Genomic DNA, 13,386 nt, shown 5'->3' on the forward strand with positions numbered 1-13,386 from the left:
CCCCAGGAATGGAACATCAACATCTCCCTCAAACTGTGATGGCCTTGGGCCTGCCCAGCCCCCTCTCTTGCTTAGCTGGCAGGCTCTTTAATTGGCAGGGAGGAGTCTGCAGCTGTGGGGAGAGACTCAGAGGCAGGCACCTGTGGAGGCTGGGTGGTGAACCCCAGGTCCCCAAGTGCAGGGGACTTTCGGTGGTGGTGGTGCGTGGGCCCTTAGCGCCTCCAGAAGGCTTCTGCAGTGCACAGTGCCACAGTCTGTGTCAGCCCCCACTCCTGCTGCTCCAGAGGGTACAGCTGGCACAGGCATTTTGCAGAAGCAGCTCAAGACAGAGCGGCAGCATTTTTAGTGGCACCGGCGGTGGGGAGTCTTTCTTTTATTGAGACAGCGAGTTTGGGTTGGGTCTCAAACTGGTCCGCACCGGCCGGCTGGGGCTGCCTCAAGAACTCAATCTGAGGCCCGGAGAATCCTGGGAAGGCTGGCAGGACCGAGCCTGGCAGGACCGAGCCCTTCTCAACTGATGCGCTGGATCACTCCCCTGGGGCCAGCGCCTACCCAGTGGGCTCCCTCTGCCTCTGAGCAAGAACCCACACCAGAAGGGGGCGGGGCCCAGACCCAGGCTGGGAGGATGTGGGAGTGGGGTGCTTTCACACCAGAAATGAGATGCTGTATCTACCCCCCAGCCTGGAGCGCTGGAACACACACACACACACACACACACACACACACACGTGACCAGGGGATGCCAGAGAGACAGAATAAATCCAATCATCTTCTCCACTCCCTCGTTCACCTTTGATGAACATGGTTCTTCCCTCCCCCCACCCTGCCCTATGTCACGCATACCTGGGGATCAGGTTTCCCTTCCTGTGTGTGTCCAAGTGTGTCCTGGCCTGCAGCCCTCAGTGGGGAGCTGGGGGCTCTGGGAAGGGTGAGTGAGGGCCGCTGGGGGAGGGAGGGCAGGTAGGCAGGGCAGCTTCCTCCCCACTTTGCCTGGCTGCCCACTGCCCCAGCACCTTTGCCCTTCTTCTCTGGGTCCAGCCCCTGGAGGTGGTGGCCTTCAGAGCCATCCCAAGCCTCCCCACGGGGGCTCTGGCTTCTTGGCCTCTTCCCAGCAATCTCCACGGCTGGTCGCCAGCCTGAAAGCAGGAGTTTCTCTTAGGAAAAATAAATGTTTTCTCATAAAATACCAGAAGCAAAGCCCACCACCTCCCTTGCCGGCTGGAGTTCTCTGTCCTCCTCTCCTAAACCAGCGAGGCTCCAGTGGCCACCCTGCCTTCCTGTGCCTTTGTTCTCAGAAGCAGAAGAGAAATGCCCGAGAGGGCATCGGGCCCAAGCTGCCCTCCTCTCTTCAGGTGGCTGCTGAGCTGAGCCAACCCGGCGACAGCATGCCACTCCGCTGATGAGGGGCGGTGGATGTGAGTGCCAATTCCACTCATAGGCCACCGGACCCATGTCGAAGTCTAGGGAGTGGGAAGTGGAATCGGAGCAGTGGTCGCTGTGTGGTCCGGGTGACCAGCCGGCATTGGCCCAGACCCCCCCACCCCCTCAGGCTAGGACTCTGTCCATCTGTCCGGCAAGCTCACACCATTGAGTGCAGCCAAAGCCGGGCACAGAGAGATGCAGAGATCAGCAGTGATGCTTGGGAGAGCAGTCACCACCCCCAGCCGGGCCTCCCCAGCAACCTGCAGCCAGAGTGGAACCTGCTAGAGTTCATGTGGACCTCGTCAGGGAGCTGGGGGTCCCCACCCTGAGGGCGTGGAGGGTCGGCTAGTTAGTGCTGGAGTTGGCTGCTTCCCCAGTGGCTGGGCCCTGGCTTTGCGAAATCCTGCCATGAGCCCGTGGCCCCTCTCAGGGCCCTGCCACGCCGAGTCTCACACTGTACCTCCGAGCCCTTAAGAGCCCCTTGCCTTGGAGACTGTCATTGTCTTCTCTGTCTAAATGGAGGTCACCGTCCCCCTACCCCCACGGCCCCTCCAGTGCCTGGCTGAGCTGCTTCTGCTGTTCTGCAGGGAGCCAAGTCTTCCTGGGTTCAGCCATTCTTGTAGAGGAGCGGGGTGCGGGCCACCAACCCTGAAGACCCCCTGGGGCTGGGGCAGCTCCAACTGTACACCTGATGCCAGGTATAATAATACCCAGGTGTGCAAGCTGCCGAGCACCTGGGGTCTTGGTGCTGGCTGGGCCCAGTAGGCAGAGGCAGCAGTGGGGGTGGGAGTTGGGGCTCAGAAGCAGGGACACAGGCATTATCTCCCTGCAGCTCCTGAGCCATCTCACCCTGCTCAGCCTTGATGCTTCTGGTCCCCAGCAGCCTGGGTGGTGACAGGGCAGGGCACTGAGGAGTGGGCTTCAAGCCCAAGGAGTCTGTCACCAGGGTGTGTGTGTGTGTGTGTGTGTGTGTGTGTGTAGGGGGAGGGGGCCCCCACAGACACACAGGGCATGTCTAGGGGGGTTGCCATACCTGACCACCCTCTGTTGTAGTCCTTCAAGCCCTACCTCCTTTTCCCTCCCAACTCCTCCCCCAGCCTCCTGGGTCCAGCCAGCAGAAAAAAGCACAGATAGAAAGGTGGTCTAGGGGCTAGAGGTCTCCCCAGTCCTGGCAGGTCTCTCTCTGCAGCCTGTTACTGGTTTTCCATCTTGAGGGGCTCTGGTGCAGCCACAGAGAGTCTGACCGCCTTCCGCCCTCCACCCGCTGGGCTGGGCTGGGCTGGGCTGGGCTGATAGAAATCTGCTGTTGATCTGGCTCTTGATCTTTACGTAGGGCTTCCGTAGGGCTTCCGGGCTTTTGGTCTCTATTAACCCCAAACAAGCCTGCCAGAAGCTGTGTTCACTTTCCTAGGAGAAGTCTGGTGGGGTGGGGGTGGGGTGGGGAGGTGACACAGCTCCCAAAGCTGAGGGGGCTCCAGGAGGGGAGCCCACTCAAGTGTGGTGGGTTGGGCACAGGGGCCCTCCTCAGTCCTGTCTCACCATCCTGTGGGTGGGGCCTGGCAGGTGGCCTGGGACAGGGGCTGTGCCCAGTGAGGGGCGGGTCCTCTGGCCACCTCTTGTCCATGGGCTGACGGACAGCGCCACACAGGGAGGCATCCTCACTCTGGGGCTTGCCCCTGTACCTTGTAGCCTGCCCAGTCTTCTCTAAGGCAGGAGGGGACCTGGCCACCCCTTTTGGGGCTAAGGGAGAGGGTCGGGAATTGACCAGGAAAGGGTTTGAGGTCTCGGGCTGACCTGCTAGTCTTGCAGGGCAGGGGGTTGGGGATGGGGAGGGCAGGGGAAACAGTCCCAGAGATGGAGGCGCTAGCTAATAGAGGAACCAGAGCAGGATGTGGCAGGAGGAACCGCCCTCCACCCCATACTGCCTCCTTGAGGTCGTAGCTGGGGTGGTGGAATGGAGGCTGTGACAGGCGAGGTGAGTGAGGTGCCCAGGGGGGCACGATTGGCAGATCTCACTGGGCTGCGGCCTCTCACCTCTGGCACGTTCCCTACACGAGCGGCTAGAGAGCTGTTGGCCTGTCTCCCAGCAACCTCTCTGTTTGCTGACCTGCGCCTAAATCTCCTGGCCCCTTGAGCAGGTTTCCCCAGGAGTCTCCTGCCCGGCCACCCCAATGGTTCACGTGTCACTCCTGGGGGTCCCTCCCTCCTGGAAACGGCACTTCTCAGCGACTGCCCAGACAGAAACAAGCTCTTGCCAGCCATGCCCACGTCTGTCCTGCATGCTTCTTGGCGGAGACCCCCAGCCTGTATCCTGGTCTCTCCCACCCACTTCCTAGTCCCTGCTGTTCCCCAGCCTTAGCAGCTGTTGTCAACTCCCCAGCTCAGTAATCTCCCCTGGTGCCCTGCGGCCCCGAGCAGTCCCCACACTATGGAGTCTGAGGTCACGTGAACCAGCTGGCCTAACAGGGAGCAGCTTGGGTTTGGGTAAACCAGATCGAGTGGGTGGGTCTGCCTTTCTCGTTAAGTGGCAGAGAGCTGGTGGGGGGGTGGCCGGGAACCCACGTCCTGGGTCCCCTTCCCTGGCCTGCCTGACCACCTCTATCCATAGGAGGAGCGGCCACCCCACCCCCGCTACAGGAAGAGCGGCTCAGTGGGCAGCGTGTGCTACCTGTCGATGGGCATGGTTGTGCTGCTCCTGGGCCTGGTCTTCGCCTCCATCTACATCTACAGATACTTCTTCCTTGCCCAGGTGAGAGCCTGGGGCCTCTGGAGGCCAGTGTGGCAGGGGTCTGGGAGGCAAGTCAGAAGAGGGCAGCAGGAAGCATGTAAGTGCCCCCAAGGTGGCTAAGTGCCCTCCCTAGGCGAGTAGAAACCCTAGTAAGAGGAACCCCTCACTCCCGTGAGTAAGTGTCCCCTTTCCATGGGTAAAAGCCCCTACCTAATGGGTAGATGACCTCGGCAAATAGATAAATGCCCCCTGTGGGTAAGAGCACCCCCTCTCCCATCGGTGGGTAAGAAGAACTCTTGGGTGGATAAGGATCCTCCCATGATAAGTGCCTCCAGGTGGGTGATCATCCAGGTGAGCCCCTGAGAGCTGGTCCTCCCTTCCTCCCTGGGGCCTTATCCATCTGTGCAGCTACCATGGAGCTGCACAGAACCCTCCCAGGGCCCACAGGGTGGGGCCCAGCCGGACAGTGAGTGCACAGCCCCGAGCTCCAGGCCCCATGGGAAGGCTCCCATGTCCTCAGATATTGGGTTATAGAGCAGGACCCTGGCAGGTGGCTTGGTAGGCAGTCACCTCCACTTCCTGCAAGGACTGGGAGGTGGACTGAGGGACTGCCTCCCCAAGAGCCCCGGCCCAGCCATCTGCTCACACATGACTCAGGCAGGAAGTTGGAGGGGTGGGGGTGGGGAGGGAAGATTAGTCAGATCAGCTGGGATCAACCCTGGGTGGCCGCTGGGCACAGGCCTTGGAAGAAGTGCCACCACCCCCGTGGTCTGTGGTCTAGGGGCAGAGCCATTAACAGTTACTGAAAGGAGTCCGCACAGGCACGCCCAGCAAATGCATGGTTGTCAGATCTGGGCGTCTCAGGTGACAGGGCTGGTGTTGCCGGTCACCGGTGACACTAGTGGCCTGCACCCACTCCTGAGCCTGGGACGCTGACTGTCCTCACCCGGTTTGCCCAGGATGGGAATTCTGGAGCATGTGTATTCCAGGAGCCTTGGTGGCATCGCAGTTATGCGTTGGCAGTTCGAAACCACCAGCCACTGTATTGCCATAGAGAGGGACCGTCCCAGGAACTCACAGGGGCCGTTCTGCCCTGCCCCATAAGGGCGCTCTGAGTTGGGGGGCGTGAACTCAGTAGCAGGGAGTTGCAGGACACCACCTCCTTAAACCCAACCTCCTTAAACCAGAAGGTTCCATTTCAAATTCCACCCCACCCCACCCCCCAACACACCCCTGCTTTGCTGCTCTGTGTGGGCCAGGACAGCCCTCAGGTCTTGCCCCTCCCCCGCCTACACTGACTCTTGCAATGGCACTGTGCCCATACCATCCCCCAGGCTGCCTCAGGAACCTCTCACCACCCCCAACCACCCAAGAGCCACACTGAGAAGGGAGGAGAATCTTGTCGATGCATGAATTTTCTGGGCCCTCTAGAAACTGGCACGTGGGCAGACCGGATTCACCTGGCATAAGCCAGCTCCTGTCTGTCTCCCCCCCAGGTGCCAGGGCAGATAGGACTGTGGGCCCAGTGTTTGTCAAAGGTGCCTCGTGTGGCCTGGGCATCCCGGAGAGGGAAGGGACAGTCTGAGGCTGGATGGTGGGTGGGTAGGAGGGTCTTTCCTCCACAGTTCAAGGGTTGCAAGGGCAGCAGGTAGCGGGAGATGCCCCCTGGGGGTGGGGTGGCCCCAACCCGGCCGGCCGTTGGGCTTGAGGTCTGGCCCAGTGCCCATCTTTGAAGGCCTGTCCAAATGCACCAGCCACTTCCTCCTCCATGTCTGCTCCTCAGCGGGGCTGGGGTGGGGTGGGGAAAGAAAGACAGGATGGGCACACCCCACTCCAATAAAACAAACCCCACTGCCTCCAGGTCAAATCCAACTGATAGGGACCCCATACAGGATTCCCAAGCCTTTGTGAATCTTCAAGGGCATGGACAGCCTCATCGTTCTCTCGAGGAGTGGCTGGTGGGTTTGAACCGAAGGCCTTGTAGTTAGCTGCCCACTGCTTCCCAGACAGCACCCCAGGACTCATTCCCCTGCCAGCCCACCCCACTTCTTAACCCTAGACCCTCCGACGTGAGGGCTGGAGGGGGGTCCTCAGGGTCCTCATGGGGAAACTGAGGCCTGACAGATGCGGTCATCCACCTTGGCACAGGCAGACCTGTCCCCCCCAGCATCACTTGTCCCCCAGGCTGGCCCAGTTCTGACCTGACGCCCCCGGGGGTCTCGATTTCCCGTCTGTGGAAAGGGTTTGGCGCTCAGTGCTTCGAGCTCTGTGTGACTGGCCTGTCTCCCCACCCAGCTGGCCCGAGATAACTTCTTCCACTGCGGCGTGCTCTACGAGGACCCCCTGGCCTCCCAGGCGCGCACGCAGAGGGAGCTGGAGGAGGACGTGAAGATCTACCTGGAGGAGAACTACGAGCGCATCAGCGTCCCCGTGCCCCAGTTTGGGGGCGGCGACCCTGCTGACATCATCCATGACTTCCAGCGGGTAAGGCCCAACTCCGGGGAGCAGGAGAGACTGGGAGGCCACCTGTGTCTCCTGCTCCGTCGGCTGCATTGCTGTTACAGTGGCAGCTGGGTGACAGTCACCCTGAGTCTAACTACTGAGTCTCAACATGGCGGGTTTTCCCCTTGGCCACATGTGTCAGACACGGCCTCTCTGGCCGAGGATAGGACTTCTGGCTAATGACTTCATGGTTTCACTGAAGCATCCAGCTGGGTGGGGTTGTGCATAGGCTGGCACTGCGGAAGAAAGACCTGGCTATTGCTTCCCTACAAAAAGTTAAAATCAACGCCACACATGGGTTGGGGTTTGGGGGCTGTTTTTTGGCGATACATTGACATAACCCAGGCAAAGACCTAGAACAGTGGCAACCTTCCAGAAGGTTCCCTCATGGCTATTCCCAGTCAGCACCCCTACCCAGAGCTCTCTGTCTCCTCACGTCTGCTGTCGAGAGCTGGGTGTGGGGCCCTGGAACGCAGACGCCGGCTCGCTCTTGCCAGCACTTGTCCCCTGGGCCCCCTGCAAGTCCTGCAGCAGAAAGGCACTGCAGGGCCCGGTTGCCCTTCTGCAGGGGCAGCTGGGCCCTACAGACGTGGTGGGACCCTGGGAGCTCAGCAGGCATCCCTCACACCTCCTTTCCTGCTCATGCCCTCTGCGGTATTTTACAGATCCCGGGTTCCTGCCAGCCCTACAGGGAGCGGCTCTCACCTGTTTTCCCAACAGCCTGGGAGCACTTAAACGCTTCATCCTGCTCCTGCACACGCAGCAGATGGCCACAAAGGAACAAACATGTCCCCTGCCAGGGAGTTGGTGCTGGCCCCAGCAGCCCCACAGGACAGGGTCGCATGCCCCGGGGCTTCCGGAGGCGGTGAATTTCTTTTCCTGGACCTGAAAGCCTCCTCTTTCTGTTGTAGAGTGGCAGGTGGTTTCGAACCACTGCTCTTCTGGTTAGCAGCCTAGCATGTCACCCACTCCTTTGATAGACTACACTATAGCGTAAACCTAACTTGCACATTCACTGGGACACCAGAATAGTCACACACACCGCCTTGTCGCCATGCTCCCCTCCCCAGGATGTGCTGGAACCCAAGCTCGGTGTCCCTGAGGGGACCCCGGTGCCAGCCTTTGGGTGGCCGCGGAAGGAGCTGCTGATGCTTTGCATCGGCGACCATGTTATTACTGTGAAGCCCCTGCCAACAGGCCACCAGAGGATGAAGCCAGGTGTCGAAGGCTGGACAGGGTCTCCGGCGCCCAGCTGACCCTGCCTGTGAGCCTGACCACCCCGGTCCTGTCCTTGTGTGCAGGGCCTGACCGCCTACCATGACATCTCCCTGGACAAGTGCTACGTCATCGAGCTCAACACCACCATTGTGCTGCCCCCTCGTAACTTCTGGGAGCTGCTCATGAATGTGAAGGTGGGTGGACCTGCGGGCTGGGCGTGGGGCCGGAGGCTGGCAGCGATGGGGTGGGTGGGGTAGGGGGGAACGCGAGGGCTGGGCACCAGACCCCCCAGACCCCGCAGCTGGGTCAGCGTCTCATCTTCTCCCCTCAAATCCCATGCCTCTCCTGAAGGCCAGCTGGCTTCTTTAGCTTTTAAGGCCACGCCCAGTGTCACCAGTGCCAGGAGCCCCAGTGTGCGCCTGGTGGGGGGGGGCGGGGGGCAGGGGCACCAGGTGCTGCTCAGCGCTGGGACCACTACCTCTGCAGAAAGGGACCTACCTGCCGCAGACGTACATCATCCAGGAGGAGATGGTGGTCACAGAGCACGTCCGCGACAAGGAGGCGCTGGGCTCCTTCATCTACCACCTGTGCAGCGGCAAGGACACCTACCGGCTGCGGCGCCGCACCACCCACCGGCGTGAGTGCCCGCTCCCCGGCCTCCAGCCCTGGGCCTTCCCATGACAACTCCCCTCACACCTGCGGGAGAGAGATGGACGTTGGCTGAGCACCTCCTGTGTGCTGGGCCCCGTTTCATTCTGTGTGGCCTTCTGGAGAGTAAATTGAGGAGCTCTGGGGGCTTAGTGGTTCCATATTGGGCTGCTAACTGCAGCGTCAGCAGTTCAAAACCACTAGCCGCTTCTGGGGAGAAAGCCGAGGTTTTCTACTCCCGTAAAGAGTGAGAGTCTTAGAAACCCACAGGGCCAGTTCCACCCTGTCCTGTAGGGTTGCCGTGAGTCAGAATGAAATGAAGGGCAGTGAGGTTGGTTTTGGAGAGTGAGAATTATTCCCCTTTTTGCAGAGGAAGAAACAGAGGTATGAAGAGAGTAAATAATACCCCTGGCGTCACACACAGAAGCATGGGGGGGGGTGCGGTACAATGGGCCCCATCTTGGGTTGCCGATGGAAAGGCTGGAGGTGCCTCAGAAGAAAGTCCTGGGGGTCTAATTCTGAAAGTCAGCCGGGGGCACACAGTTCTGCTCCAACTTACATGGGGCCCTCCCCCTGCCCCACCCCATCGCTACCTGCCCCTCTCCCCAGCTCCTCTGTGCCCCATGCCCAGCCTGAGTCTCACTAGGATCTCTCTGTCCCCTCCCAGGGATCACCAAGCGAGGAGCCAAGGGCTGCACTGCCATCCGCCACTTGGAGAACACCTTCGTGGTGGAGACCCGCATCTGCGGGCTGGTGTGAGCCGCCACTGCCCCAGCTCCGCCCCGCCCCCGCCCCTTCCTCTTTTGACCTCGCTCTGGCCACCTTGGTCTCTAGCTTCGTTTGTACCATGGGCGCCTTTCCTTAGATGTGACATGTCTCCTTAAGCCTTCCTGGCCCCGCCCACCTCCTCGTACCAGCACAGTGGCCTCCCAGACCCCAGCAGAGACAACTTGGGGTGGGTGTTGGGTTTAAATGTAGCTGAGGGAGGGGCAGGCCCTGGAAGGCATTCTTGTAGGGCATACCTCTCCTCCTGAGTCCCCAGGGCTTGGGCTGAAGGCCCAAGAGCGCAGGGAAGGTAGCTTGGTCCGGGGGCGCCAGGCTTGTCAGTGCCTTTGCCACCAGCAGGGGCCTGGGGATGCGGCCTAGGGTGAGAGTCAAGTCAAGCACAATTGTTCTCCAAGTGGAACCAAAGAAGGAAGGGGCCGCCAAGGCCCCAGGAGCACAAGCGGGGTCCTCCAGCCACGGCTGGAGCCACAGGGTGGGTCACCCCCACGGTCTGAGGAGGATCGCTTCCAGTCCTGTCCAGGCAGCGCCAGTAGCTGGGAGCCATGTTTGGTCAAGCAGGTGGAGTTTGTTTCTGCAAGCCTGGAGTTACTTGTCTTTGAAGATAAACTAGGGGGCAGGAGGGCCACCTGGTACCCGTGAACCTGCCTCCCCGCCTCCTGAGATTCACCCCCTCTTCTCTGGGAGAACGCAGCGTTTCCCCTCCTCCACCTGCCCCTCCTCTTGCATGTCTTCACTGATGGTTCCATGCTCACCCGCTGCGGAGCCCTACCTGCCTGCACGGGGGCGCCGCCGGTCAGACGTGGGTGCTTCCCAGAGACCAAACAGAAATGCTTGTCTATTTTCTCAAGTAGCTCTGTTCAGAAGTGTCTGTAGAGCATTAAAGATCTTATACTTCTGACTGTGTGTGGAGGTGAGTGAGTGGGTGGGATGTGGGACATCCCACCTCCATTTGGTGGACTGTGAAGGTGGGGGAAGGGGGGCACACAGACGGGGGAGAAGCCAGGAGGCCAAGGAGACAGGGTGATTGTCACACTGTCCCCTGTGCTGTCCACTGCCATGTTGGGCCCGGGCTCAGAGACCTTCGGCCACCTGCTTTTGAGAGCCTGTAAGGCCTCCCCTGACATTTACACAACAGATAACATCATCTTGTCCCTGAGCACAAGGGTGGTGCCGGCCTGTCCATCAAACCTGGGCCATGACTAACCTTTCTGGGTGGCTCGGGACAGAGGTTGGGCATGATGGCCATCTTCCACGGGGGCGGAAAGGGTGGGGAGCAGTATGGAGGCCCACTGGGGCATGGAACCCAGAGATGGAACCAGTGGCCTGCCTCTTCAGGAATGGCCCCTCGGAACCCTTGGGAGGACAAAAAAGACTCAATGCACACCGTGTTCTTAGACCTAAAGCAGCTGTTTCAGTCTGGCTTCCTTCACTTGAACCACAAGCCAAGCTGCTGCAGGCTGGCTTTCACAGCCAATCCCTGTGGAAGCAGTTTGCCAGGCCTTTCCTGCACTGAACCGGTGGGTGACGAGGCTTTCTGCTCACAGAATGAGAGAGTCTTGGAAACCCACAGGGGCAGTTTTACCCGAAGTCCCAGTGGACTGGATGGCAGGGAGCAGGAGCCTTCAGGTACACAGCCCAGCGGAGACACGCCTGCAGCACACAGTCCAGAGTCCAGAGAGGCTTAAAGACACGGAAGTCGCCCTGCGGTTAGAGGGACGCTGCAAACCAGCCCCAGGGAAGGTCCGAGTGTAATGGAACTGACACAACTGGTGCACCTGTTCACAGCAAGTCACACTGCAGCCCACTTCCCTGGGCTCACAGATCAAGGGTGTTAAGCATATGACGAAGCCACAAAGTTACCGGGAGGGAAGAGATCATTTAAGAAAGGAGTTGAGTATTGCAAAGAAAAATGAGCCAAACTGCAAAGGCTCTCCTAACTCACAAAGTTAGAAAAGTAATTTAGGAGGGACAACAGTCATGGTGAGCATGCGGTCTGCCTGTCATGGCTCCTAGCCCACCTCTAGGACACAGGAGAATTGTCCCGTGAGGTTTCCAAGGCTGTGAATCTCCCTGCCTGGAAGCAGCCCGCCACCTCTTCCTCCCAGGGGCTGGCTGGTGCACTGTTAGCAACGGAGCGTTCCCAGCTCCCACCCACCCCACCCCGCCCCGCCCCCGGGTGCCACCAGGGCTGTGTTCCAATGGTGATGTTCATCACGAAGACCCCCTCATTATGAGATGGGAAACTGCAGCAAAGGCTGCCATCTATCAGAGGTTGCCTGTGGGTGAGGCTTGGGAAGTCGTTTCCGTCAGTTCCAGTAAATCACTGTGAAATGAACAGTACAGCACGTACACGGGTTATAGTAGGAAATGCAAATGGATCAATGTTTGCACACGGGCAGGTTCAATCACTGACAGAAAATATGAATCAAGACGAAAGCCAGACCCACAACCAACGAGTCAATGCCAACTCACAGCCACCCTGTGGGGGGGCAGACCCCGCGAGTTCCAAGGCTGTAAGTCGTACGGAGCAGACTGCTTCTTCTTGCTCCTGTAGAGTGGCAGGTGGGTCCATGCTGCTAGCCCATGGTGACTAGCTCAGTGCTATACCCCTGTACCACCAGGGCTCCTACAGAAAACTGAAGGCAGGGAGGTGGAGGTGTACATTTACGTACATCCTATGAATGTTTTTGGATTGGACCTGCAATGTGCAGATGACACCCTTGCTTGCTTTGCTGAAAGCGAGGAGGACCCGAAGCACGTGTTGATGAAAGTCAGGGACTGCAGCCTTCAGGATGGATGACAACTCGTGTAAAATCCTCACAAATGGACCAATAAGCAACATCATGAGAAATGGAGAAAAGGTTGGCGTGGAGGATTTTGTCGTTCTCGTATGCACCATCACAACAGTGCATTGGGTCAGTCTGCTGCACAAGACCTCTTTAACGCGTTGAAAAGCAAAGAGGTTACTTTGAGGACTGAGGTGCACCTGACCCAAGTCTTGATATTTTCAATCACCTTATATGCATGTGAAAGTTGGACATGAACTAAGGAAGACCAGAGAAGAACGGATGCCCTTGAACCAGGGTGCTGGTAAAGAATACTGGAAGTACCGTGGATGACCACACAAACAAGCAAATCTGTCTTGGAAGAGGGAGAGCCAGAATGCTCCCTAGGACAAGGATGGCGAAACTTCATCTCGTACTTTGGACCTGTGGTCAGGAGAAGGACATCATGCTTGGTAAAGTAGAGGGGCAGCGAAGAAGAGGAAGGCCTTCAATGAGATGGATCCACACAGTGGCTGGATCTAAGAACAATGGTCAGGATGGCACGGGACCACTGGGCAGTGCTTTACTCTTGTGTCTGCTGGACACAGAGGCACTCGGACTGGAACCGCCTCAATGGCACCTAACAATGAACTTCGGTTTTCCAGACATAGTTTAAAATGATGAAATGTCTACTACCTAGACAGTGCTATAAATAAATGATTAGCATATGAGTCAGTGAAGCCGATCAAAGCAAGTATGGAAACAAGATTGCCTGACCACTGACCTTCCTCGTCCCAGACCTCAGCAGCCGAAGAGCAATTTCTTCCTCAGAGTTGTGGGCTGACAGAGCTCAGCTGGCCCCACAGCTCCACACGAGGTAGCTGCCTTCTGCTGGGAGCGTGGCTGGAGCTGCTCGTCCTAGGTGGCCTCTCTCCACGTGGCCTCCGTAGCCTGGCCTTCCTGCGAGCGTGGCTGCTGAACTCTGAGGGCCAGCAGAGGCTGCCAGTCTTGGAGGGGCTGTAACCAGTCCCAGAGCAAGCCACACGGTGAACTTGAACAGCCCGCTTTCCGTTAGCAGCTAACGGAGGCAGTGACCACCCAGAGGCTACATCCATGGGAACCAGAAAACACTTCGTGCAAAGACACACCTTCTCCTTTTTCATTTAGACCATTTTATTGAGAGGTCTTACAGACATTACATCCATCTGTAATTCAATTAGATCAAGCATCATTGTACAATGACTGCCACCATCATTTTCAAAACATTCTCTTTCTTCGTGAACCCTTCGAGATCAGCCCCCGGCCCAGGAACACTTA

General features: G+C 58.7%; 1 protein-coding gene across 1 annotated transcript in view; it reads left to right on the forward strand.

The window, feature by feature from the left end:
• ITM2C (integral membrane protein 2C) overlaps positions 1–10,202 on the forward strand; it is a 12,724-nt gene extending 2,522 nt beyond the window's left edge. The window contains exons 2-6 of the mRNA XM_004701668.2: positions 4,031–4,171; positions 6,446–6,634; positions 7,954–8,064; positions 8,357–8,507; positions 9,186–10,202. Coding sequence (XP_004701725.1) covers positions 4,031–4,171; positions 6,446–6,634; positions 7,954–8,064; positions 8,357–8,507; positions 9,186–9,277 — 684 coding nt within the window. The 3' untranslated portion in view covers positions 9,278–10,202. The remainder of the gene's footprint in view (positions 1–4,030; positions 4,172–6,445; positions 6,635–7,953; positions 8,065–8,356; positions 8,508–9,185) is intronic.
• The last annotated feature ends 3,184 nt before the right edge of the window (positions 10,203–13,386 follow it).

This window comes from Echinops telfairi, unplaced genomic scaffold (assembly GCF_000313985.2).
Source record: "Echinops telfairi isolate 266 unplaced genomic scaffold, ASM31398v2 ScPeMD7_3;HRSCAF=10, whole genome shotgun sequence".
NCBI classification, from domain to species: Eukaryota; Metazoa; Chordata; class Mammalia; order Afrosoricida; family Tenrecidae; genus Echinops; species Echinops telfairi.